Source organism: Branchiostoma belcheri, unplaced genomic scaffold (assembly GCF_001625305.1).
Source record: "Branchiostoma belcheri isolate BF01 breed outbred unplaced genomic scaffold, Haploidv18h27 scaffold166, whole genome shotgun sequence".
NCBI classification, from domain to species: domain Eukaryota; kingdom Metazoa; phylum Chordata; class Leptocardii; order Amphioxiformes; family Branchiostomatidae; genus Branchiostoma; species Branchiostoma belcheri.
Window position 1 is genome coordinate 413743 of NW_017803113.1, and position 27880 is coordinate 441622.

Sequence of the window (27880 nt, forward strand, 5' to 3'; positions counted from 1 at the left end):
AGCAAGTCATGCAGTTCAGGCAGTAGTACGCCTTTAGCACTCTTAATGACCTCAGGTGGAATACCGTCCATACCAGGTGCTTTCCCAGAGCGCAGACTGTCAATGGCTTTGCTCATCTCCTCTAGCGTTGGTGCTGCATCCAAGTCCCACAGGACAGACAGTGTATCAATGCTGTCCAATGCTGACTCGTTGATGGTATTTTCCCTTGAATACAGTTCAGAGTAGTGTTCAAGCCACCTTTCCATCTGCTTCTCTCTGTCAGTAATTGTTTCACCAGACAGAGACTTAAGAGGTGCAGACTTGTTTGTCGTTGGACCAACTGCCTTCTTGATCCCTTCATACATCCCACGTATGTTGCCTGATTCGGCTGCTGACTGGATGCTTTGGCAGAGATCAAGCCAGAACTTATTTGCGCACTGTCGAGCCATACACTGGACTTTGCTCCTGGCCGTTCTAAGGGCTTGCAAGGTTTGCTGACTGGGTGAGCGTTTGTGCTCTAGAAGTGCTGTGCGCTTTTCCTCGATGACCACATTTAGATCGTTTGCGTATGCTTCAAACCAATCTTGGGTCTTTCCCTGCTTTCTTCCAAAGACTAACTGTAAACTGTACTTTGTGAAACAAACATGAATCCTTTAACCATATACTTGACTTACCTTAACTTAAAACCATATAATATGTAGGCCAGTTACTGCCATAGATACTAAATCTATTTCTATAGCGGTTTAGCGTTATAGCCAAGTCTACGAACCTCGCAACTTGCCTCAAATCGGCTGAACGGTAACGGGCTGTGATTATGCGCTCATATAGTTGTAAAAATTCGCTGCTTCCGCTTGTAAAATGTGTGGACATTAGCCAAATGACCAGACGGATACCCTTCAAAAACATATCAGACGCACTGCAGTTCATACATGTACGTTAGGATCTGGAAAATTGCTTTTACTACATACTCCACTTCCGTTCTTAAGTTAACAGCAAACCCAAAAAGCCGATAAAAGCATTCCAGTTACTGTTTAATAGAGAAGAAAGATCTTCCTCTACGCAAAGTTCCGTCGTAAGCTATATCACTATCAAACCTGCGCTAGTAAAAATTGATATTTCTTATGAAATATGAAAAAAAGCACTGTGCATATGTATATAGACAAGTTTACATATAAATTCAAAGTGAGTATTGTAAGGTTTCTAATGTTTTTATTTGTTTATTCACATATTTCATTTATTTAGTATTAGGCAAGAAGTACAGGTGCTTATATGAAGCCTTCTACTCAAAAAGATAAAACAAGAGTAAAACTAATTTCATAGTGTAAAACTAAAGTTTCTAACGTCTAGCTTATTTTGGCGTGTTTTAAGGCGTTTTTATAGAGATCCCTTTTTACTATTGGTATCTTTTTTGGACGGGTGGCAAATGGATACTGCCTGGCCAATTGGATACTGTCTTTGCAGCCACCAAAGGATCTGCTTGGAAATTAGACATTTTGCTGTGATATCCAAGCAGATCATACAGTGGCAAGGCAGTATCCATTGGCCAAAGGAGTGCCTATTAGCCACCGAAGGTTGGATGGCAAATGGATACTGTCTGGCTAATATGATACTGCCTTTGCAGCCACTAAAATATCTGCTTGGAGATCAGACATTTTGCTGATCTTTTGAATATGGAAATATGGGATTTGGATGAATGAACAACAGTTATCTTCATGTTCCCAAGAGGGTCACATTACTGGGGAGAGTTCCCAGTGGTCTGATGGTGCAATCGAGCAGACCGACTGTTGGGTTGTCAATCGATCCTTCATCCTCTCATTTTGTCTGCTCATCCCTGTTCTAACTGCGTCATTTCACCAGTACGTGCGCTAATGGTTAAGTAAGCATCACTGAACCCACAGACTGTTGAGTTAGAGTTACACACCACTGTGCCAGGTACCCTAAACGAGCAGTAACTTCTCCGCATTTAGAACATTATTACAATGTAAAAATACATGTACTTGTACCATGTGCACGTACTTGCAATTCGTGCACGTACGTGCCTTCGGGCACAAGCTTGCAAATAAACTTAGCATTCAGTTATTATCACACGAGGAGGCGCATTGAGACACTCCCTTAGCTCAGTTGATTTCTGTACACCCTCAGTTCCAACGTTGGCCCCGGGTTTTATTAGCCTCCATAGCATGCCAAAAACTGGGGGTCTTCAGGGTCTTTGGGAGCTTTTAAAATTTATGTGCTGTTTTCTGATTGCATAGAGACAACATAGCCGGCCTGGTTGAATTACCCCCATTTTAGAACTGGGCTAATCAGAAAACAGCCGAAGACCACCAAACTTCCAGTTCTATAAGCCTGCTACGGAGGCTAGTGTATGTATCCCACGTGCACGTACGTACTTGCAATTACAGCCTTCGGGCACGAGCTTGCAAATAAACTTAGCAGTCAGTTATTATCACACAGGGAGGCTCAATGCCACGCTCTTTCTTTTATCTCCGTTGATTTCTATACACCCTCAGTTCAAACGTTGGCCCCGGGTTATATAACGTTAAGCGTAATGCCACATAAACTTATAATTGTCATAAAAAGCCTCATCACACGCACACGGCTGCGCAGTTGGGGAGACTCGTACCGTTTCTAATAAACCCATAAAATGGCGTGCCCACGGCATCGGTTACGGTCGACACGGCTGGGTCGTTACCTCAACCGTTAAGAAGATGTGTTAAAACACCATTTAATGGTAGATCTTCGTCAAGCCCATCATACCTGGCTTACAAGGGTCTGTGTGCCTTTTCCGTGAGGCAGTGAGCTACATAGCGGCTTTTTTTTATTCCAACATATCATGACTGGATATGGTGGCAGCACACTCAAGTTATATCAACTATTCTATACCGTCACCAACGCAGAGGACAAATACGGAACAGAACAATACTCATTTTCACTTGAGGTAAGTGAGGAAAGTAGTGTAAAGTGCCTTTCCCAAGGGCACAAGATCGGTGGCATGTCAGGACTCGAACCCGGGACCTTTGGGTTCCGAGTCGAGTACTCTGCCGTACATAGCGGCTTGCGTGCCTTGATTTGAGCTTTCATGAATAAAGAATGGTTCAAGCAAACTTTAATTCGAGGTAAAATCCTAGGCGGCCCACTCTAATTTAACGTTAACCGTTGACGGTAAATTATTGGTGAAGCACAATTAGTGGCTTTAATTCTAACTAGCACGTTATTCGTCAGACGACCCACTGGTGTAAAATGACCCACTGATACAGTAAAATCGTAGTTGGCCCACTCTAATTTAACGTTAAACGTTCACGGTAAATTATTGGGGAAGCGTAATTAGTCACTTAAATTCTGCGTAGCACGTTATTCGTTACATGACCGACTGGTGTAAAATAACCCATTGATACAGTAAAATCGTAGTTGGCCCACTCTAATTCAACGTTAACCGTTGACGGTAAAATTCCAGTGAAGGATAATTAGTTTCTTAAATTCTGCGTAGCACGTTACTTGTTACGTGACCGACCGGTGTAAAATGACCCACTGATACAGTTCTACAGTTGTCTGATGATTGTGTCAGTAGAGCTCCTACTTTCATCCGTCAATTAGCCAAGAAAAAGGTAAAAGTGAATTGTGTAATTTTCACTAGTCCATTGCATGGCCCTCTAACTATGTGTGTAAGGTTCTAGAATACGAAAAAAAGAATATTCAGTAAAACGAGACACTGCAAAAGTCTTGCAAAAAACGTTCTCAATTCAAGATCATGATCGTGGGGAAATTGTCTAATTGAATAGAAAGGGGACCACAACTACTTTGTTAAGCATACTGCAGTATGATAAATATATAATAGTACAATTGTACAATAAGTACAATTCTTACTGGTTTTACATTCTTTAACTGCTTGAATGTCTGAGGCTCAGCTTTCAATAAGGTACCTTCATCAATACATTTGCAGGGCCCTCTCCCCCTTTACGGATAAACTACAATACATAATCAATTCTTAATTGCCGCCGACTCTACCAACAAAAGTGTTATTTTTAAACTCCGATCGTCTGTTGTGTCAACACCCCGTCCCACAATGCCCTGACCTTCCCGTGGGACATCTCGTGTTTCCGGTTGACCCCGGGGTCACCGTTTGGATACATCCTAACGTATCAGGTTTCAACCTGAGGCGGATCTAACATGTAGCAAAACTGCCCGGGGTTCTTTGTATGGAACTCGTGTTCGAAACGGTGTTCGATACGATGTTCGAATGTTCGATAACGAAATCTGCTACTATACGACTGTTCTATAGGTCTGTAGCCACACTCAGCCGAAGTGTGTTTTGTCCATTCAAGCGAAACGCGGCCATACATACATACATTACCAATTGATATCCTATTAGTGAGGTGTTTTCTCTTTACGTAACATGTTTTTTCTTGTTTGGTAAATCAGTTCGAATGTAGGAAGGCGGTACGCATTGTAATCCTTTGCTTGTTGGTAGATAAGCGGTTTAACACTTTGAGTATAAAGCCGCCTCAACATCCCCAAGTTATGAAACAGCTGATCACCTTACAATAACGTCACGTTTTCAGTTATTCGTAATTCTCCACTCAGAACGTCGTAGAATCTTGATCCTGCCCTAACGGATACCACCCGTGGGTAGGTTTACAATTTGGTATTATTGCACAACCGCATTCCTCTCCAGAACAGACTCTGTCAATATTGTAACATGAATACAATAGAAGATGAACAACACTTTATTTTAGACTGTACTTTATATTCTAATGAAAGATCTGTCCTTTTTAATTATATCAAAGAGAAGTTCCCATACTTTGAACACCTAAGCGCAAATGATAAATTTATATTTTTGATGCGTCTAGACAAACCCTGTATCACAAACATGATCTGCTCCCACATTTTTCACTGTACAAAAAAGCGAGAAGAAGTTGACCTGTCTGTATTAGCTCAGTGACTAGAACACTATGTATTAGCCTAGTATAGTACCCTTGTATGTTCCTTATGTATGTATGTATAAGTCAAGTAGTGCATCTTTTGTCTCCAATTTTCTATATACGTTTGTTATGTGTCTGTCATACTCAGTATCTTGACCTGTACCTAGCCCGTCGTGGCATGAATGTACAATAAAGGTATTTCAATTTCAATTTCAATTATTTGATGCGGATGGAGTGAATGTCCGACTGCCAACGATTGTGCCAAGTATGGGCTTAAAGATCTTAAGGGCCGGTCAAACCGGTCTTGCGAATGTATTGACTCTTTTCTTTATAAAGATACATGGTTCAATAATGAGATATTGACTCGGGAAGCATGAAAAGATCTACAAGATGTCAGACGATGATGGACGGTTTTACAACCGATAGTCAAGAGCAGTAACTTCTGTGTGTCTGTTGAAATCAATCAGTCATGAAAGAACATGAGATGCAGAGGAGAAATAGGGTGGGATGCCGCAAGAGATATGGAACCAATGGGTAGCGGCGCCAGACATTTCAGAGATAAATAGTTACTGTACTATTAGCAAGAAATTTCAAACCTTCGGGAAGTATTAAGAGGTTTTGTTGTTGTTGTTGTTGTTGTTGTGAATTTATGAGCTTGCTAACCAGCAGGAACTCTTGTGTTGAGGCATCAAACAACATAATACGCAAAGTTACACTACCGAAACTCGTCATGCAATTTACAACAGTCACAAAGTACACATCTCCGCGTCTAAATGTCAACGCCTCCGCACGAGGGAAATTGCGCAGACAGCTACTCCTCCAAACCCACAGGGACTCGCCCAGCAAAACAAAGTTAGAGGGAGCTTTGACAGACAAAAATTATTCATGACTGATTCCGCATGAAGTTTTTCGACATGGCATTAATATTCTATGTGGAAGTATTATCCATCACTCTCAGTGTCAAGAACGCATAGCAACCAGCACCGACACTCTCTGACAACAACGCCGAAATAAATAGACCGTTCCTGATCGAACGCGTCGAACCCCCTGTTCTGTTCGAACGTTCGGAATGGAACCCCCTGTTCTGTTCGATCGTTCGAAAAATGGAACCCCCTGTTCTGTTCGAACGTTCGAAATGGAACCCCTGTTCTGTTCGAATGTTCGAAATGGAACCCCCTGTTCTGTTCGAAATGGAATCCCCTGTTCTGTTAGAACGTTCGAAATTGAACCCCCTGTCCGAACATTCGAAATAGAACGTGTCGGGGGAGTCTGACGTGTTCGATCAGGAACGGTCTAGTCCTCTGTTACATCGAGGAGGCCCATTCCGAATTCTTGTTTCCTGCTCAAAATGTTATCATCACCCCAATATATCCAGTGTTGTCTATATCGAGATCTTTATTTTTGACGCTTTGCCTTGTCCACTTGCCCACTGTGGTCCTGGCAGTCTTACGTTCGCAGTGAATCGATATTAGAGTGAAAAGATGCCTCACGAAAACTTTTATGACATTTGATATTCTTTATGTTGCGATATCTATTATTTGAAAACATATCTTCGTTTTCAACGTATATTATTACTTTTTACTACATATTTTTGGAACATTTTAAGTGTGCAGCACTACAAAGGTGAAAATGCTCTTACATGGATGCCTGACGAAGTCTTTTATGACATTGGATATATTTTTCATATGTTGGCTGCCATCTGACATGAATGATAAGGCAGGGAAGCTCAGCCGAGTAGAAATTATCCATTCTTCAATAATACATCAGATCAGGACAGTCCGCCTGAAGGCATTTCCGGACTCTTCCGAGACTGACAAATGTAAAATGAAATGGCTTCTATATGTATCTGCTCCATACATAGCGTATATCGAAACTGTCAAGGCTGTAAGCAAAGTGCTTTGTGTCTGATCCTGTACTTACATGCGATTCTAACCCATTCAGGGTGACATGCGATTGCAGCTATATACGTGTAGGTAAGCTCCTTAGTCTGTGTTATGTAATTGATGTGAAATGCCCATGAAAGAGTATTCCAGGAACTATCTAGAGATTTGTGGAAAAGGATTTAGTATGTAACAGTTCCAGAGTGTGCATTAGCTTCTGAAAAAATCCTCAAATTGGGACAGGCATGCTAGCTTGTGAACGAGCTATTGAAATGAGATTTGAAAGCTTGGTTTACGGAGGGAAAAGAGAGGCAAAGGAAGGATAAAACACCCCTTTCAGACATTCTACAATGGACTAGTCCTTATCGCTCGGTGCCATCCATGGCAAAGCTCCCGTCAGATAGATCATACGTAGAAATACATCATGGAAATGTTCATGTCTGGTTTTAGGCTGATCTTACAAATCTATTTCTGTACTAGCGGATTCAAGTATTGGGCAAAGTATGTAGTTATGTCTCCGCGTGTCTCAAAAAGAGAAGAGACTATTAGGCAAATAGATTTTCACATATCGATGAAGGTTAGACATCCAGGTAATGAGATACACAATGAAACTGTTACTCAAGAAACTGGATGGATTTAGATTCACTCTACTGTCTTAGGATTTAATGTTTTACATCTAGTATTACACCACATGTGGCCATCTTTGCATCTAGTCATTTGGGCATGAATATATGTAATAAACATCATCATTATTATCGTAGGAATACTTAAGTACGCCTGGGCAGACATGCGGGCGTGGGGGATGGGTAATTAATTACGTGTAGTTTTTTCTTGGAACAACGCGGCGGTTGGAAATAATTAGTCCTATTTCCCCAGCAACCACAGGATGCATTAATATGCGCTTTCTTTCGTAATGAGACGAAATAATGTATGAGCTGACCACATCAATAAATGGCTATTGAACCATCAGGGATGGAAATACCACCTGCATATGCAGGTAGAATTGACTTGTAGCTGTGCAGGTATTTCCTGCACCTATTCTACACTGGTCCATGTACAAAGTTTATATATAATATATGATCGTATGCATTGACTGTCACCACCTATGAAGTATAAAAGAGACACTTGCAATGGTTTCTGAACAGTTTTAGCATGATCCATACATTTTACATACAATCTACATAAATTCTGAGTGGTGCAAGTAAAATTTGTCAGGTGCAGGTGATTTTCAGTTTTTATCTTCACCAGTGCAGGTACATGTATGCAGAAAAAGTAATTCAATCCCTGAGTCCACGTTCCCTGTCTATAGAGAATAGATGAATGGAAATTCCTATCAGAACCCGATATAAGAGTGTAATCTGGCGCGCACTGAAGTAATCTCGGACAGAAATTGCACAAAACTAGTTTCGCAGACAAAGGTCGTAGAATAGGGGGAATCGAATTTAGAGTTTTTCATTAAAACAGCACAGGAAGCAGGGACCTTTGCCCTACAGAAGTAATGGCTACAATGTATCAATACACGGGCATGTATATTGTAACAAATCACACGGGCATGTATATTGTAGCAAAGTACAGGTAACCCGTGAATTCAAAGATTCTAGATTGGAGCGTAAGTCGCTAATCATATATCACAGTTGGGTTAGTGCGCAATCGTCCTCCCTTGGTCATGTTACTGGTCACTGAAGCATCGGCGTTACTTTCTATGCGCAATAAAGCAGGATAACTACTAGTATTCAATTCTTAGAATTCATTGCTGGTTATATTTATAGGCTGACAGTATCGGAATGATCCATATGTTTTCTAAGAAAAACAGACTTTATGATACGTTTTCAATTCATGTCATATCAACATTAGGAACATAAAAGAAGTTGATATAATTTTTAGTCATTGACTACCTGTACAAAATCTCAATTCTGCCCTGTGCTGCAATTTAGCAATAAACCATTATTACTACTACTACTATTACTACTCATAGTATTACTACTACGACTACAATTACTACTAAGAAACTCTATTATGTCAAAAGACGTAATAGAAAATAATGCGAACATTCCCTTCAATATTTTCTCAACAATCAAACATTTTAAAAACTGATGATTCTACAACAGTGCCCAACGTGTTTTCCTTGGTGTGAACAACATGTTGTTGAATACATTAATATCCTTTTACTGTCCTGTTTGTTGCTAAACAAAAAAGCATATCCCTTCACTTCCCTAGTCCTGCCCTAGCCCTATACTAGCCTCCATATCGTGCCAAAAACCGGGGGTTTTGGTTTTTCAGGGTCTTTGGGAGCTTTTATGTGCTATTTTCTGATTGCATATAGACAACATAACCGGCCTGGTTGAATTACCCCCGTTTTTTATAACTGGGTTAATCAGAAAACAGCCGAAGACCACCAAACCCCCAGTTCCATAAGCCTGCTATGGAGGCTAACCCTATACTGTGTAAGTACAATGATGAATTAATGACTATTTGCCATCCTCCTTGTTTGAACCACACGTTGTTGACGTTATTACGCCTTTACTACCCTGTATACCACTGGGGTTGCTGTGAATTTATGACCAGTTGGTCTAACCTCGACATTTGGCACAAGATAAATGATCCATGCTATAAAATGGAACGCTGCGCAGAGCAAACTACATTACTATAGCGCACTAGTGTCTTCGTAAGATATTTCTTCGTGCTTTCAAAATAATGTCCTCAATAACCTCCAGTTGTAAAAGGAATCGCTCACGTTGTGGTAAGAATGTCGCTGTCCTATGATGATAAGATGTACTGTATGCAGTCTGTAGGGAGGGATGTCTACCCGACGACAAGCCACTTACCTCCGCATTACACCCGTGTAATTGGGGCAGGGTACATTACTACGTATGTATTCTCGCTGACAGAGGGGACTGTGCGTTAATTCTCGTGGTAGGGTGTATATACGTAAGGATAGAGATGTGAGCACAAAAGCCTTAGGGTCTTTCAACTGTGTCTGTTAGAATATTCTGTTAGGTAACATATTTAGAACTCATTATATTGTGATACTAGTAATTACCTTCGCCAAGAAGGTTATGTTTTCAGAGGCGTTCGTGTATCTGTGTGTGTATCCGTCTGTGGACACGATAACTTGAGAAGGCTTAAATGGATTGTTTTGATACTTGGTAGGTGGGTAGGTCTTGATGAGACCTCAAAATGATTAGAGTTTGAACCCCCTAGTGGTCGCCATTTTGTGACGTGTTCTATCCTATCGTATCGTCATCATCCGCACCGCCCCATAAGTTATGCGGGGCCTTAATAGCATCAGGGCAGCCATACTGCAGTATGACTCTGAATAAGGCAATCTTTGTGATATTGACACATGCTGCTTCACATTAGCACATTTGAGTCAGTATTTCATACTTTGGGCTTCAAAAACTGCAGAAACAAGCCTCAAGATGAGTCCTTTATTTTCTGGGTGGTACCCTAAATATCAGCCAAGGGTCCCTCCAGTAACCATTTTTCGTTAGAATGTTGGGGATTTTTGCTCCATGAGGGTCAATATACATTGGGATAGTGTGGTTTCAACTCAGTGTGTAGATACATGCCTAAAATGTTGGTTTTGAAAAATCGGGTTTCCAAGCCCTAAAAACTGCACTGGATGCCTTTAATAATGGCACCTCGGCGGTTCATTATCAGACTAACGTGAATAAAGGGTAGCCGCTGTGAAGAACTGATGTTTGTGCGCCTGATGACATGCTAGATATCTCTCAATCCGCTCTGCGGTCGTTAAAATGCTTACAGTGCTCGGGCGTGTGTGTGTGCGTTATCTTGATGCCATCATGTCCAAAATAATGGGGAATATCAGAGATATACAAGAATGTGCGTTATGCATTTTTTTATTTCGTCGTTTTTTTTCGATCGTTAAGCTTACAACGCAAGAGGGTGTTATCTCAATAACATCTAAAGTTGTCTTACATTCAAAATAATGGGAAATATTTGAGCTTTTATCGTAACAATAAAACACACGAGTGTATGCTATCTAAATTCCATCGTATTCAAAATAATGGGAAATAGTAGAGATATATAAGGGGTTGTGTTTATGCTTTTATCGTAACAATACCACACACGGTTATGTTATCCAAATACCATCAGTCAAAATAATGGGAAATATTTGAGATATATTAGAATACGTGTATTGTGCTTTTATCATAACACTATAACACACGAGTGTGTGGCTATCTGAATTCCATCATATTCAAAATGATGGGAAATATAAGAGATATAAAAGAATGTGCGTCATGCTTTTATTGTATTACAATTTTAGGTCATATTCAGAATAATGGCAAACATTTCAGATATAAGAATGCTTGTTTGTGGATGCATTTATCGTATTATCGTAACAACAAAACGCACGGGTGTATGTTATCTAAATGCCACCATGTTCAAAATAATGGGGAATGTTGGAGATATACAAGAATTTGCGTTATGTATTTTTTGTCAATCCATGATGCAGTCGTTAAGCTTATAGCGCACGAGTGTGTGCTATCTCAACAATATCTAAAGCTGTCTTGTATTCAAAATAATGGGAAATATTTGAGATATTACAATACGTGTATTGGCAGCTAGCTATATCACACCGAACGACTTGTTACCCTCAATTTTTGCACATTTAATTGCAGGAGTTGTTTAAAGCTTCCTAGTGATGATGCCCCAACTGTGCCCCAAATTGGCAAAAATAAAGGAAATACTATACCAGGGGTGTCGGCCGGCCAGTGTGGGTACATGTTGCCACCCACTTGGTATAGTATTCCCTTTATTTGGGCCAATTTCTACTAATTTTCCAGCGATCCGCGGTGCCTGGTAGAGGCTATGGTAGAGGCGAGGGGCCGCCCTGACAATACGGGAGATATCTGAAGACACGGCCACGCGTCTGAACAGATCATACAGCGATCAGCGAAGCTCGATCGATAAAGATTTTGTGGGACCCTTAAAGGTACCCTCTTGTGATGCGCTGACGGTAGCGTTGTCACGCGGAAGAGCTCCTACTAGTATTTTACGCAAAAAACAGTTACACAAGCAACATGGACATGATTTGGGAAACGGTCAGACGTTTCAGGTAGCATCCACTAGCTTTCGTCTGTGACACTAGAGACTTGCAGGAGAAAGGCGGGTTTATAAGCAGGAACTATTGATTTATATGCAAATAACTGAGCCCCTATTTTGTCTGAATTAATCTTAATGTTGTGGCAAGTTTAGTCCTCAAACGTGGAAAGAAATAATGCTGAACCCTGACATGCAGCAATGGTATATATTTAAAAGAAAGCCAAGAAATATGTATAACGTTATACACACATATAGACTAAAGCTTCTCTCTGTGATAGCATACGGAAGAGCCCCTATTTTTTGATCCTGTTGCAAGTTTAGTATTTAAACGTGTAAAGAAATAATGCTGAACCATGACATGCACATCATGGTACAGAAGAACGAGAAAATAATGCTTCTCTGTGATAGCACACGAAAGAGCCCTATTTTGTCTGACCTGGCTACGCATCTTAATGTTGTTACTTTAGCATTCACACCAGTGAAATTATTAATGTTGTTGTTCAGACGTATAAAGAAATAATGGCGAAACAACCCTGTCTTGGACGGAACCGTAGAGAATATCAGGAAATGTGTAAAATGTTCCATACTAGCAGCAAAAGCATCATAGATTGGAGAAAATGGCTTCCTTAAGACAGATCGTACATGCGACGTGGCACGAAAAATTCCCTCACTAAAAATTCACGTGCACTGAACGAATAATGACTCATGCTTCTAATGCACTCATTATGTCATTATATCCACTAGAACGATCCGAGCAAATAATATGTGGTGTTATTATCACTTAAAACGGGGGTTCTGCCTGGCTAATTAAGATAGACACACACACGGTGACTAAATTCGTCCACCAGGGTTGGAATTGTTGTCTGTGTTTACCGAATTGTCTTCATTGACCTATAATCTCCGTATGTAGACAACATAGAAAAGCAAGTAGCTAAATAAATAAATAAATAAATAAGTAGCTACATATGTATATAGACATCTAATACGGTAGCCTCCATAGCATGCCAAAAAACTGGGGGTTTTGGGGGTCTTCAGGGTCTTTGGGAGCTTTTATGTGCTATTTTCTGATTGCATATAGACAACATAGCCGGCCTGGTTGAATTACCCCGGTTTTTAGAACATGGGCTGATCAGAAAACAGCCGAAGACCACCAAACCCACAGTTCTATAAGCCTGCTACGGAGGCTAAAATACGGCGTGTTTTTATACAAATAGCGTTAGTGTCACTAATGTGTCTCAGGCAGAGCCAAGAATATTGTCACCTGCGCCACTTCACGTTTGAACCCGTGGGGAGGGGATCATAGTAGTCTGTTTGCGAAAGTCGTTCTCCTTGATCTGTTCGTGTTCGATGGAGCGGAACATTGCGTCACAGCAACTATAAGTCCCGTGCTATATATGTACGGTTTCCCACTTTAGTATTCTTACCATACTCTCGACGCAGAGGTTTAGGCTTCTGCTCATTTTAGGCGTTTTTATTTGGCTTTCCTTTTTGTACTCGTGTCTATATTTTTCGCCAGGCAGGCAAATGGATACAGCCTGGACAATTTTATACTGTCTTGCCAATTCGATACTCAGTATTGCTGCCACCGAAAGATCTGCTTGGGGATTCTTATTATTCCTGTCACACAGCGGCGTATTTGCTAACCCACTTAACTCTGTATTATCGTCGCATTATCTTTGTAAGAAGACAGAGTGAAAAGAAGGATATGTGTTCCTGGATACGTTCTCAAACGAAAATCCGCTACGATGCAAGTACGTGGATCATGCCTACGGAATGTAAACAAGATCAGACAAGAGGATTTGTGTCATGCTGCACCCACAAACAAAATCGGGGCACGCAACGTCTAAAGAAATTAGACAAAACACCTTTATGATCTCTGACGAACGCTCTCAATATTTTATGGGCAGATCGGCTGTTGAATCGTCGACACACACAGTGAGCCTTAGCTGGGGTGAATGGTGTGTTTACGCAAGAGCAGTATACGCACTTACGACAACAATTAATGGTGTCGGCCTGAACGCACGTATATTTGTGTGCCCAAACAAAGACTAAATGATTCTTGTCAGTTTGATTTGTACACGTACGTGACAAAAAACGTATCGCTCGGCGTATTTTCACCTGCGGTGTGGTGGTTACAATTGTCGTAAAATGCCGTCACCACCGTGTCACACGCAAAGGTGAGACAGACTGTGTTATGTTGTACACGGTGGGTTGATTCTGTTAGCGCACCGCCTCGGCTATATTGAGCGGATGTGCATGATCTAGCACACACAAACCGTTTAAAGCACTACCTGGAACAACCTCCCTCTTCTCAGAACAACCATGTTTTCTTCCGACCCTATATTATATGATATAAACGTGTGTGAACAGCTACTGAATAAGAGAGCAAACCGCGCTCTTACACTTACACACACACCGGGCGAATTCCAGCAGTGTTGGATCAAACAGGTGAGATCACACAGGTGATCCGGCAGCACGAAACTCAGGCGGCCTGCCTTCCCCGGGTCTTACTTAACAACAGGAACCACAGACAGCCCTTAACACCAAAATTCTACGTTCTGGAATCTCACAGATAATCCGAAAGGTCACACAAGAAACCGACTGACTTGAAAATACAACGCTAAGAGGAGAGACAACACCTTAATGTCGTCGTAAGCCGAAACACGGCCTAGCCTTCCGGGGTCTCATTTCACACCAGGCCCTAAATATCAGAATTTCTACGTTCTGGAATCTCACAGATAGTCTAAAAGGTCACGTAACAGCTGACTTATTGGTGAGACAACACCTTAATTGTGGTAAGCAAGCCGAGACGTGCGTACATACACTGTACGTACAGGTGTGACAAGAACGGCTGGGACTGAGAGGGACAGACTTCCGCGGAATGTGTGTGTGTCGTGCCTTACCTCGGAAGGTGACTTTAGCGACTCGGTCCCCCCGTCCCCGGAAGGGACCTACGCAGATGAGGTGAAGAAGCAGCGCCATGTTTCACTTCACGGCCAGTCTGGGAAAGGAACGCTCGCTCTACACGTACGGGCGACCGCCCTGCACTGAGGGGTAGTCCGACTGGCTGGGCGAGTTGAGTTGAGTTGGCGGGGAGCGATGGAAAATTGCAGGCCCCGCGGCGCCCGGGCGATGAATTATTCAGGTGCTTCGATCCGCGATGCTCAGATACGGTTCAGGTGACTTACGTCACGAGGGTGTCAGTAGGGTGCAGTGCCCGTTCCTCGGCGCAAGACGGCGCTTCTGATCGAGGTCTGAGCTCAGGCAAATGAGGCCAAATGAGCCTGAGATTCTTGCGATCGTTTAAAAAGCTTTTTGTCGTTTCGGTTGAGATTTTTCTATAAGACAGCGATGCTCAGATACGGTTCAGGTGACTTGCGTCACGGAGTGGGTGCAGTACCCGTTCCTCGGCGCCAGGCGGCGCTCCTCACCGAGAACACTGCTCAGCTACAGGTAGGCAAATGAGCTCTGCGATCTTTAAGGGGGCACACCCCAGTTTATTTGGCGTCTCTATTCGAAGCTGCATACCCTCAAATCTAGCGACCGTCTCTGGCGTGGAATAATTCGGAAGGAGAATAACTGTATATGGGACGAAAGGATATCTCTTCAGCTACAAGACCAGCTGAGTTTGGTTTCTTCAACCTTTTTAAGTTTGGTAAAATCAACGGAAAAAACATTATTTTCACTCCAAAATTAATGCCCCAAATTGCGAATTTTCGCGTAGGATAATCCCATAGAAAAAAATTTTCCGGCAGAAATGACTGATGCTGGCAGAAAGACCCAAGCCTTGACTATACCCGAGTAGATTATGAAGAAAATTCTAGTACTGTAATTTTCTAAAAAGTCCACGGCGCGAGGGGTTGCAAATCCACCCCTACGAAGCCGCAGAGCGAAATCTAGGTCAAACGGGCGGATTACACTTGGCGCGCAAGGATACCCGGAAGTAAGGTTCGGAGCCAAAAGAAATTGTCACCCCAAAATCACCATTTCTTACACTCTTCAGCCATGTTAATGTTTAATGATACTTCGTGGCAGTTTATGAGAAATGTCACCTCAAACTTGGACCCTCAAAACCCTTCCGTCACTTTTTTACAACGGACTATCACGGACCCCGGTCGCGCAAGAACTGGGGTGTGCACCGTTAAAGAAATTCTGTAATTTCTGTTGAGATTTTTGTATAAGACAGCGATGCTCAGATGCGGTTCAGGTGACTTGCGTCACGGAGTGGGTGCAGTACCCGTTCCTCGGCGCCAGGCGGCGCTCCTCACCGAGAACACTGCTCAGCTACAGGTAGGCAAATGAGCTCTGCGATCTTTAAAGAAATTCTGTAATTTCTGTTGAGATTTTTGTATAAGACAGCGATGCTCAGATGCGGTTCAGGTGACTTACGTCACGAGGGTGGGTGCAGTACCCGTTCCTCGGCGCAAGGCGGCGCTTCTGATCGAGATCTCTTCCTCAGCAACATGTGGGCAAATGAGATCAAGGTTTTTGCGATCGTTTAAAAAGCTGTAATTTCTGTTGAAATGTTTATATATAAGACCGCGACACGGTTCAGGTGACTAAAGTCACGAGGGTGTAGGATGCAGTACCCGTTCCTCGGCGCAAGGAGGCGCTTCTGATCGAGAACACTGCTCATCCACTTGCTCAGGCAAATGAGAAGTTTGCGATAAATTCTGCCATTTCTGTTGAAATGTTCATATACAACAGTGAACATAACGAAGCTTCTTGTTCCGTTCTTTAAAAGCACAAGCCTGTATTCACTTTAGATACCACTTCTTTTCATATCTCCAATGGATCTTTAAAGATTAACGACTTTCCAGAATTGTCTCCAGTTTCTAAATAATTCAGGAACAACACTACGTCAGCGGCCAATATTGTATCGTCACTGCGGCACCGCTTACAGGGAGGGTTCAAAAATAGAAGCTACAGGAAGTCAGGAGTCCAACATTTATTGTGATGTATGCAATACGCAATAATACTAGTATTCCGTAAGCAAGTTGAAGGTAGCCTCCGTAGCAGGCTTATAGAACTGGGGGTTTGGTGGTCTTCGGCTGTTTTCTGATTAGCCCAGTTAACGGGGGTAATTCAACCAGGCCGGCTATGATGTCTATATGCAGTCAGAAAATAGCACATAAAAGCTCCCGAAGGCCCTCAAGACCCCCAAAACCCCCAGTTTTTGGCATGCTATGGAGGCTAATTGAAGGGTGGATAATACAAATCCACTTACTCCAGAAAAACGAATCGTGGACAAAAAAGCAATAAAACGCCAAGGTGAATCCTAATTGGATTTGAAAAGTATATTTGCACTGCGAACAAATATTTTATACGTGTCGACGAAGAAGCCAAAGAAAATGCTGGAAGCCAATTCTGCCATGTCCCGAAGGCTTTATCTATAATTCAATATCTCCAGCATTTTCGTGAGCAATGGCTGGGAAAAACTGCAGTTCTGTAAAAAAACTGAAAGATGTCGCTGTTACTGTAGAAGAAGAACACAGTGAACATGCTACTACTAGTATGTAACACGGAGGAGATTACACAGAAGAAGAACTTTATTGCACGACAATTGTACAAAGTACTACGTATGACAACTACTGAACATAGTACAAAAAGAAAGGGCATAGAATGAAAATTAACAACATAATTACTGAACATCAAGAGATGATACTGTGCACATCAAGCAGGGCTAGTGCATTTTACTGACAGGCGCGTTTTTTTTCAGGGTGGGTGTTTGTGACCTGTACAAGTACAAGTAAGTAAGTTTGTGACCTGTTAGTATTATGTTAACACGCGTTACGTGCTCGAAGAAAGCAAACTAAATGTTTTGGATCTTGTTTTATTGGAAAATGCCAAATTCATGCTTAATACATGAAGTTGTCAAATCAGATGGTCATCAAAATAATGATGTATTGATGTATAGAATCCTTGTAATGATGTATATAGATGCTGTGGATCCTAATAAAGTCAAAGTCAAGTCACCTGCGGCGAAGTTTCCAGAGAGTATACATTCTGGCAGTGCAATACACCTGAAACAGAGAAGGAAGGAGCCCTTAGCCTCTACCAGGCTCCATAGGCTGATGGAAAAATAATAGAAATTGACCAAAGAGACTTTTAAGTATTAAAATACTGTACCATAGAGGAATATAATAGAGGAGTCAGCTGGCTAGAGGGCACACAATGTACCACCTACAGCTAGGCTGCCCTAGGCCTGCCACTATAGTCAGAACCGTGCCTAACCAGTTCTATATGCCTGAATGGGTCAGGGCTAGGATCCGCCATGGTTCGTACTAGTCTCCGCGTGGGTCGCGAATTGGATCTTCTATGGCCCGGGATCTTCTGGTATACTATCCCTTTTTTTCGGCCAATTCGCGGCTAGGTCGGCGTGCAATAGAAGACTCGGCGTAATACAGGAAGCCAGCGGATAAATAGAAACCAGCTGGAGATACTAGTACTAGATCGCCTTTGCCTAGTAAAGGCCGGGGTACATGGGGTTACTCTCCAAGCAGAGGTTGTGGGGGAATGATCGTTACCTTTTTCTTTATGGCCGCTTTTTTGTCGCTACCCCCACCCGTCGGTGGCTGCGGACCTTCTCTGGCTAATGGATATTGTCTGGCCAATTTGATACTGTCTTTTTACAACCGAAAGGGATCTGCTTGGAGATTACATGTGGTAGGAAAATCACCCCAAGGCGACCAAAGGTTTGCTTTGGTACCCAGGCTAGAATGGCTCTGGATAGAACAGACACCCAGAAAGTGGATCGTTTTAGCATTTAATTTGATTTAACATTTTAAATAATGTCTTGGGGTGGTGGGACTACGGCACACAGATATGCCAACGTTGTATATTTGAATGTTAATTGTACTTTATTGTTGTGTGGCGCTGTTAATATAAGTTGTAAACTTGAGTGCAGCGTCACAGTGTCCTTGTTATGTTTTGATGAAAAAAAAAGTGGATCGTTCGCTTCAGCCTTTGTGTCACGGGTATTCCCTGTGGCACGCGTCACTTCCTAGCAAAACTTGTCTGCACAGGAGGCTAGGCCACCACATGTTACCCTTTATACCCCTGACCAATTGTAAGAAACAGGAGGCGAGCAGTAGAAACAGACAAAAACCCACTGGTCCCGGGCCGGGGTTCGAACCCACGACCTCCCGGGCACCAGTCCGACTCTCTAACCGCTCGGCCGAAAAGGTCTAGGTCTAGTTTTTGCCAGAACTCCCAGGGCCGGTGTGGGAACCACTGTGGGAACCACTGTAAGAAACTGTGTGGGAACCACTGTAAGAAACAGGAGGAGCCAGTAGAAACAGATAAAAAACCCTTCTGGTCCCGGGCCGGGGTTCGAACTCACGACCTCCCGAGCACTAGCGTCATAACCAAACGCTCTAACCGCTCGGCCGAAAAGGTCTATGTCTAGTGTTTGCCAGAACTCACAGGGCCGGTGTGGGAACCATAACCACTGTGGGAACCACTGTTAAAGAAACAGGAGGAGCCAGTAGAAACAGATAAAAAACCCTTCTGGTCCCGGGCCGGAGTTCGAACTCACGACCTCCCGAGCACTAGCGTCATAACCAGACGCTCTAACCGCTCGGCCAAAAAGGTCTAGACCCATCGGCCGGGTCAGTTGGTAACGCCTATAAACCCCCCACTGTTACACAATTGCCATAACTCTTAGGAGGGCCTGGTGGGGGTTATACAGAAACTGGATCGTTTGTTTCAGCTTTTGTGTATAAATTCTAGCCTCCGTCGCAGGCTTTAATATAGAACTGAGGGTTTGGTGGTCTTCTGCTGTTTTCTGATTAGCCCAGTTTAAACGGGGGTAATTCAACCAGGCCGACTATGTTGTCTATATGCAATCAGAAAATAGCAGATGAAAGATCCCAAAGACCATGAAGAACCTCAAAACCCCCAATTTTTGGCTAGCCTGGTGGGGGCTACCCAGAAACTGGATCGTTCGTTTCAGCCTTTTGTGTATGAATTCCCCCTGGCACGCGCCACTTCCTCACAAACTCGTTGGTCCTGTTGGACCGCCGAATTAAAACTGGCGGAATATCTGCAGCAATTAGATCGTCTGTTTGCCGTCAACAGTCGACTTCCGACTCGGGAAAATATTGAAAACATGCATGGGCAGCATTTTCGATAAATTTGTTGTCGATCACGAATAAAACATAGTCTCCACCAGACTTGCAGGCCAATTTCTGGTCAATTAATACCCTTTTTAGGCCGATTTCTGAGATTTATTCAGCCTGCAAAAGAAGTCTAGTAAAGACTAAATAAAACAGCATTTACAGCATCATTGCATGTTGCCGCTGACACATATTCTGTACGTAGGATGACTTTAGTCACACATATTTAGCTCTGTTAGATCTTTGATAGCTGTAAAGACCACACAAAAGTCCCTGTACTTCTTTGTTGAGTCAATAAGGAACCTCATCATGTAACTAAGGGGTAGTCAAAATTTATGTCGGAAGAGCTGTACTTTTCTGTTTGTGATAATTCAGAATTGTCACAGAATGACGATCACACCGCAGGCATTTGTTTGGAGAAACTTCACTGATATTCTTTTTCAACCGTACTGCTATTATTTGCAGATGTAACGAATGAAGAGAAGACCTTTATTGTAGGTTTATGCTCTCACACGCTACGTGCATACCTGTCATGGCGACAAAGCAGTTCTCGGCACGATTAAGAAGAAGTAGAAGTAAAGTGATATACGGCAAAGTAAAGTGATATAAGAGTTTGGTATCTTAATACATGTACAATGGCCTATGTATACTATTTTCTGTACAGGTTCAACTTCTCTCTTCTTAATCTTATGACAGCTGTAAGTTTAATGTAGTATTCATTGTTGATCATATTGTTGTAACGTTACACAAAATGTTGATGATAATGAGATCAGAAACCAATCTCATTCACCACCGTGTCCAAATGAAATCGGCATCCTTACTTCCCCACTATCCCTCACCAAGAGAAAACAATTTTACTACTAAAACCAAAGAATCCACATATCACAGACAAAGTGGGCAAATTCGTCTCCCACTGCTTCAAAAGAAGTCAAACCCAACAAAACTATTACAGTACTACGTACATGTTGTCAAATGTCGTATAACTTTGTATATAGCTATAATAGTCTCTCATATCATTGTATCTTCTGTTTCATACATGCTGTTTGTATTTACAATTAACCACCGGGCATGTATTTGCAATAAACTTCCGCAAACTGTTTGCAAAAAAGGACGGAGAAATTCTGTGGCCACGAAACAGGAGACAGACTTGTCCCGGCCCGCGCTACCCTGTGCCCCTGTTTGCCGGGCCTGACTGTTGACATAATGACAGCTCGGCAGCGCCTAGAACTTTAGACCGAGTCTTGCCAGCCAGTCTAGTCAGCTGGGCCGTTCCCGCCAACTCTGCACTCCGTACGTGCAACATGTCACCTAGAACTCCGAGTCAGGAATGTGACCGTGTATAACTCTATCTCTGTACTGTAGCATGGTATGGACGACAGCGACTGCTCTGAAGGTAGGAGGCTGAATTTTTGACCGGTTGTGTGTGTGTTGCTGCTTAAAGCGTGGGACGGTTTTGGAGTCGACTGACTTGGTCCATATGTACATACAAGGCCCCTTAGTTACAGCCTATTTATACCGCAGCCCTTAACTAGAGGCACCGTGCCGACGGTAATAGTGGAAAATCACGGGGTTCGGGAGAGGTAATGTTCGAGACTTTAGCAAACGTGAGTTTTGAAGACGTTTATTTGGGTGGAAGATGAGAACTCTTGGGTCGGGCAATTTGACCCGGGCGTCTACAAGGAAGATTTGTATTCTGTCTTTCGTTATTTGCTTTGACATTTACCACAAAGGCGAAAAGACAAATCGGGTTTGATCAACTTAACACAATGGCACAGGGCGTATCATGGTAAAAAGGGCCAGAGACTGGAGTCTTTCGGGTTAGACAATTTTGTTACCTGTCCGAGTTTGGGTGGCATTTTTTAAGTGCTGTACCCAGAGGGAAATTGTTTCGGTCTGTAAACACATGGCACGAATGCAGGAATGTCTTAGCCTCCATAGCATGCCAAAAGTCTTCAGGGTCTTTGGGAGCTTTTATGTGCTATTTTCTGATTGCATATAGACAACATGGTTGAATTACCCCCGTTTGTTGACTGGGCTAATCAGAAAACAGCCGAAGACCACCAAACCCCCAGTTCTATAACTTTAATATAAGCCTGCACGAATGCAGGAATGCCTGCCTTCTCACCCCTCGCCGGTCGCGTCTTCTTTAATTCATGAGCGTGACTGAATGATCGCTGTGTAAGGCCGGGCCGTGAATTCTCGGGGTTTGCAAATATCGCTCAGGACGTGACATTGTCACAGTGTGTCCCTCTAAGCCGGCTAGCGGCCCTCTGTGTGTGTGTGTCTGTGGATACAGCGTGGCGATTGGCTAAAAATAGAAAACTCCAAGCAGATCTTTCGGTGACAACTTTGTAACCAACCCGGGCAAGACACTATCCACTTGGCCGGCTGTCAGAAAACGTTAACTTGTTACAAAGAAGAAGTCATAATCTTCCTTAGCCTCCATAGCAGGCTTATACTTATAGAACTGGGGGTTTGGTGGATTTCGGCTGTTTTCTGATTAACCCAGTTCTATTAATTCAACCAGGCCGGCTATGCTGTCTATATGCAATCAGAAAATAGCACATGAAAGATCCCAAAGACCCTGAAGACCCCCAAAGCCCCCAGTTTTTGGCAAGCTATGGAGGTTAATCTTCCTAGGCAACTTCTTCTTGGAGAGTTCAAAATACATAAATGTAGACAGAAAGCCATATATTTTATCAACGTCAACGCATGAATTACAAAAAAGACCATTCTATAAGTATGTTAATTTTTCCCAAGTTTGATATTCAAGAAACACGCTATCCAGGGTTGACATTAAACTATAACACTAGTAGTTCTGTTGTCTGCCCGTTTTTGTCGTCGTCGCTTTTTTTGTCAGTATAAAAGCTACTTTGTAACTGTCTGTAGCGCCTGTCTTTTCCGTGACAGAGTTTATTTACAGAGAGACAGTCGTGATGCTCGGGAACTTGTAGTGACATTTCCCGGGTCAGGCGTTAAACCTCCTGTCAACAGGACTGTGCTTGTGTTTGCGCTCAGTCGGGTGTCGGGTTAGGGTGGTTCAAGGCTTGTTGGTAGATCGCACCCTATAAGTTGTGCGTGTGTACGTATGTTCTCTCCAATGAGTTTGTTTGTGTGTGTTCTTCACAAGTTTGCGTGTGTGTGTTCTTTCCCAGTTTGCTTTTGTGTTTCCCAGTTGCTGTGTATGTGTGTTCAATTCGCAGTTTGTGTGTGTGCATGTATGTAGTACATGTATATATTAATGTATGTGTGTGTGTGTGTGTGTGTGTGTGTGTGTGTGTGTGTGTTTCTTTGTTTGTTTGTGCTTCACTTTGCAAGCAAGTACGACACATGCAGCAGTGCTGATTTAGTGATTACTAGTAATTTATGCACAGGCATATTTGATGTTCAAGATTGTAAATATATGTTCAAAGGCAGGCAGGGCCAAATGTACGAAAACGACGGATTGTATAAAAACCGAATTAAATGCACGAGGACATAATTACCTGTCTTACGCCCGTGTTTATATTTTTCTATGTGTAAAAAGGCCTGGTTGGTCATGAAACGACTTGTCAAGCACGTGTAGCGCGGTGCACGAACCTGAAACCTTCGGAAATATACTGGTGCCACGAAAACTCGACATTCCTGACCAGGACGAAAATGAGCAGCGGCGCGGCCAAGTTATAATGGCCACTTTTGGCTCGTGTCAAGGCTGAATAACAAGTACAAACTGCTCAGAATTAAGTGACTTTGAAACCCGGTCAGAGAAGGCCTAATTGTTGGCCTCGCGGAGTTTCCATTAACCAATTGGATATCCAAAGAAACCGTGTTTACCGTTCGTGTTCCCCCTTGAACTCTTAAAAAGAGGCCAAGGCCAAAGAGTGTACTTTTGTACGTTTTTAAGTTTAAATGAAGGTTGAAAAGGGTCGGTCAGGAAAACGGAAGCAACATTTTCCAACGACTTCGCTGATTGAGGCACGTTTAGAATAGTTTTATGTAGAAAACATATTATAGAAAAAGTAAAGTAGGATCATTCGTCTTCCAATGTCCATCCTTCCAATGCCTATCCTCATGTTACATGTACTTGCAATTAGCCTACGGGCAAGAGCTTGCAATAAACTTTCATATAAAATGTACTTTTTGCACTAGTAGATGCCATACTTTGTACCCTGTACAACTGTTGAGCAATATAGTTAGCATTATTAACGTTATATTCTTGCAGTGACGTTTGACGACCTGGGATGGGACTGCTTCTGCATGTTTCATGTTTACTTTTATCAAACATTGAATATGTGCGGTCTTTAATACGATTCTAACTAAGGTTCCAGTAATTGAAACACTTAAAGAATGTTTCCTACTTTTCTGCAGTGACGTTTGAATACCTGGGATGAGACTGTACATACATTGGATATTGGATATTGGAATTTTCGTACACACAATCAGTACTTCTCCCACCTTGCTTACGATTTTAAAAACGGTTCCCATTTATTGGCAATGTTTCCTATTTTTTTTCCAGTGACGTTTGACGACCTGGGATGGGACTGCTTCTTCATATTTCATGTTTACTTTTATCAAACATTAAATATGTACGGTCTTTAGCGATTTTTAACACCTTTTCCGTGATTGAAACACATTCACAATGTTTCCAATACAAGATACAAGATGACTTTATTCGTTTTCGCAGTGTGTATAACACTGAATTAAAATCGAATTTACATGTACTAAAAATCACAATTAGATAAAAACAGTTGCAGTGGCTAAAATATTGTCGTTCTAAAATAGACGCAGTTGTATAATATAGGTGGCTATAGATATTTACAAACAATGCAAGTTAAGATTTCATGTCAGACAAAGCTACAAAAGAAATATTTTTTCTAGTGACGTTTGACGACCTGGGATGGGACTGCTTCTTCCCGTGCCTCCCCGAGAAGGGAGTGGACCTGTCCGGGATCTACGTCATCAACCCGGCCGGGCCGCGGAGATGGCAGGAGGAGGAGGAGGGGGAACAGAGCAGCAGGTCAGGAAAAGATTCACACTTCCATCATCATCAATCAATCAATCAATCAATCAATCAATCAATCAATCAATCAATCAATCAATCAATCAATCAATCAATCAATCAATCAATCAATCAATCCGCAGGCATCAGAGTAGATGCATAGCGGCTGTAGCCATGTCCCTCCAGGATGTTCTGTTTTGGAACCCAGGATCCTCCACAGCAAACTTTAAGAAATTGGAAAAGTTACATGTATCTTATTTTAATCACACTTTTAGGAGGATTGGGCAAAAAGTATACTTACATATCGAGGCCCTCTCCTCTAATTGCTAAACACTCCGGAAAGTGTGGGGCACTGGGTCATCTTCACTAGAGAGCTCTAAACAATGCCTGCAGTTACTATGATGTGAGAAGGTTAGTTGTGGCAGGTCGTTCTGTGTAATATAATATCCTCACTAGCTTATAGTTAAATAACGATTGCAGTTTAATAGATGTGCGAAGGTTAGGTGTCAATGTAACATAGCCAGCTGCCACTGTGCCACATGCCTGTGAGGCTGGTGGTAGTTTTACCGACTGCACCGATACAGAACCATTGAAACGTCCTATGTTTGCCCATCACAGTGAAGACGAGGACGTTGACCCCGTCACCCGAGCGCTCCCGCTGAAGTCGTACCTGATCTCCGAGGTGGGCGGGGCGACAGCGACGCCAGGCGAACCTCAGTGGTACTGCCAGGATGAAGGTAATATTCATTTATATATCTATTTCTGTGTTCTTTAACCAGAGTAGCACGGCACCACTCAGTCACTTAGCACTTGTTTTCAGAGTGGCACTGGGTACAAATGTAACAATATATACAAGAATTTACCTGAATTTAGCTGAATTGCAGAGACTTACGTCTGTGCAATTAGGAGCAAGTGGGCGGCTAGCCTTTTGTATCTCCTATGTCCATCGTAGTCCTTACGTATTCGTCAGTGCTGCTCCGTGAATCTGATGATGGTCGACTGATTTACAGTCTCTAATGGTAACTTGTTCCGTGCCTGTTACTCTCACACTGAAGACAAAGTCGTAATCCAAACTCGCAATGGATGTGACGATATGTCGGGAAGAAGGGAGGAGAAAAGGCTGGGATCACTTTCTATTAGACGTTTTGTCGGGCTTTCTATTTTGTCGGATTTTCTTTGGGGGTACGATGTTCCCCTCACAAAGAATCACTACATAACGTTATATATGCCTTTGGATTTTGCAGGTAACCTGGACGACTTTGACTGGGACAACTACGTCCCGGCTCGCCTGGGTCGCTACAAACCCACGTACGCCTTCGTCCTAACTCATGGTCATGGTCACAACCCCAGTCTGTATTACGACAAGGACACTCCGCTTTACGACAACCGCCGCGATTACGGCAGTAAAGACGGCCCATTTTGCGGCAGCTTCCCGACCTACAGCGCCTGCGCACCGCACTACAACACAGTTGCCATAGAGCCGCGCGACGCCAGGTCAGGGAACTGTTACGTTTACGAGAACTTCGAGGCGGAAAACGGACGACAAAATGTCCTCAGGACCGTGAACCCCCAATACCTGATGTTCCCGCCACCAGAGGAGCTGTACCAGTCTTTTAACAAAGCTACAGGTGGTGCCAACAACACCCGCCCCCAAAATCATTATAAACACAAATACCAAACGGGTAACTCCAAGCATTCCTTTGCAAGTCAGAAAACTAGATTCGGTGACAACATAGGTAACAAGAAAACCGAGAGACACAGCAGTAGTAGTAGTAGTAGAACGACAGTGAATCAGAGCAGCAAATTTGCTGTTTCAAGTGGCAAAGTGAATCCAGAAAGTAGTTTTAGGTTGAAAAGCAGACCCGACACGAGTACTAGCTGGACTAAGTCTCTCTCGCGAACGAATTCGCCTGGTTTAGATGGTTCAACGTCGAGTAACGTTACAAAACTTGGCCAAGAAACCAACAACAAGGAGAACAGAGGCAACCGCCCTCCAGAAAACCCTGTAGAATCAGATCGGAACCGTAACGTCACAACGAAAAGCCATCAGAACGCACCTCCAGAGGGAAAAAGACGGCGAGTCCGTCGCTTCTTTCTCGGATACATGAAGACCTCAGACTCGCTAAACGACATCAAAGAAGCTATCTACAGCCACGCTAGAGAAAAGGGAGTGGAGCTAACCTACGTGCGAATGATGAAGAACGAAAGACAAGGCGTCGTCTTTGCTAGAGTGAACGTCGCTATCGAACAGGCCAACATTGTTCTGCAAGAGAACTTTTGGCCGTCGGATATGATATTTAGACCGTGGCTGTCCAAAGCAAAGTATAAAGAACAGGGAGGTACTACTACTACTAGGATGCCCCACATTGAAGAGGAACATGCGTTAGAAGTTTCTTGTTAAACAAGACGACAAATGTTATCATTATCATCGTTGTGTTACATGTATTAAACGAGACGTTATACGGATCCATTTTATTACATGTTACAGAAATAAATGTATAATGTATGAGAAATTCTGGGTTTTGTCTTTTTTGGAACTTTGAACTTTATTTAATAAAAACAACATGGCAGGAGAAACTCCTGAATTGTGTTGAAATTTTACAGCAGATTAACGATAAAATGCAATAAGTCATCATAAATTAAAATATAGTACATTGTACATGTAACGACAATTTCACATGCAAATAATCTGCAGAAGAAGATTTCTAAAGCTTTTCCATCTTTTCCACCTTCCATCCAGTCATACTGTAAGCAAGTTATTTGCTGAAGTTCAGTAAGAAATGATCTTACGAAAAAGTAACTTGCCTTTTTGTCCGTGTTTAAACAGGCAATGGTTAGTACCTACTTCAGAAATTGGTTTGGCGATATATTTAAGTACTAGTTAGTGTATTTTGGCCTGGGGAGGAAATGGAAGACTAACATGTATGTGTATATGTCTAG

The 27880-nt window shown here is 42.6% G+C and overlaps 2 protein-coding genes across 2 annotated transcripts in view; one reads left to right on the forward strand and one right to left on the reverse strand.

The window, feature by feature from the left end:
• LOC109466415 (otoferlin-like) overlaps positions 1-15036 on the reverse strand; it is a 240234-nt gene extending 225198 nt beyond the window's left edge. The window contains exon 1 of the mRNA XM_019764130.1: positions 14749-15036. Coding sequence (XP_019619689.1) covers positions 14749-14827 — 79 coding nt within the window. The 5' untranslated portion in view covers positions 14828-15036. The remainder of the gene's footprint in view (positions 1-14748) is intronic.
• Positions 15037-21190: 6154 nt separating this feature from the next.
• LOC109466412 lies at positions 21191-27432 on the forward strand. The gene is made up of 4 exons (XM_019764123.1): positions 21191-21355; positions 24820-24958; positions 25559-25677; positions 26185-27432. The coding sequence occupies exons 1-4, from the start codon at positions 21331-21333 to the stop codon at positions 27339-27341; spliced, it is 1440 nt and encodes a 479-aa protein (XP_019619682.1). The 5' UTR covers positions 21191-21330; the 3' UTR covers positions 27342-27432.
• Positions 27433-27880: the final 448 nt, after the last annotated feature.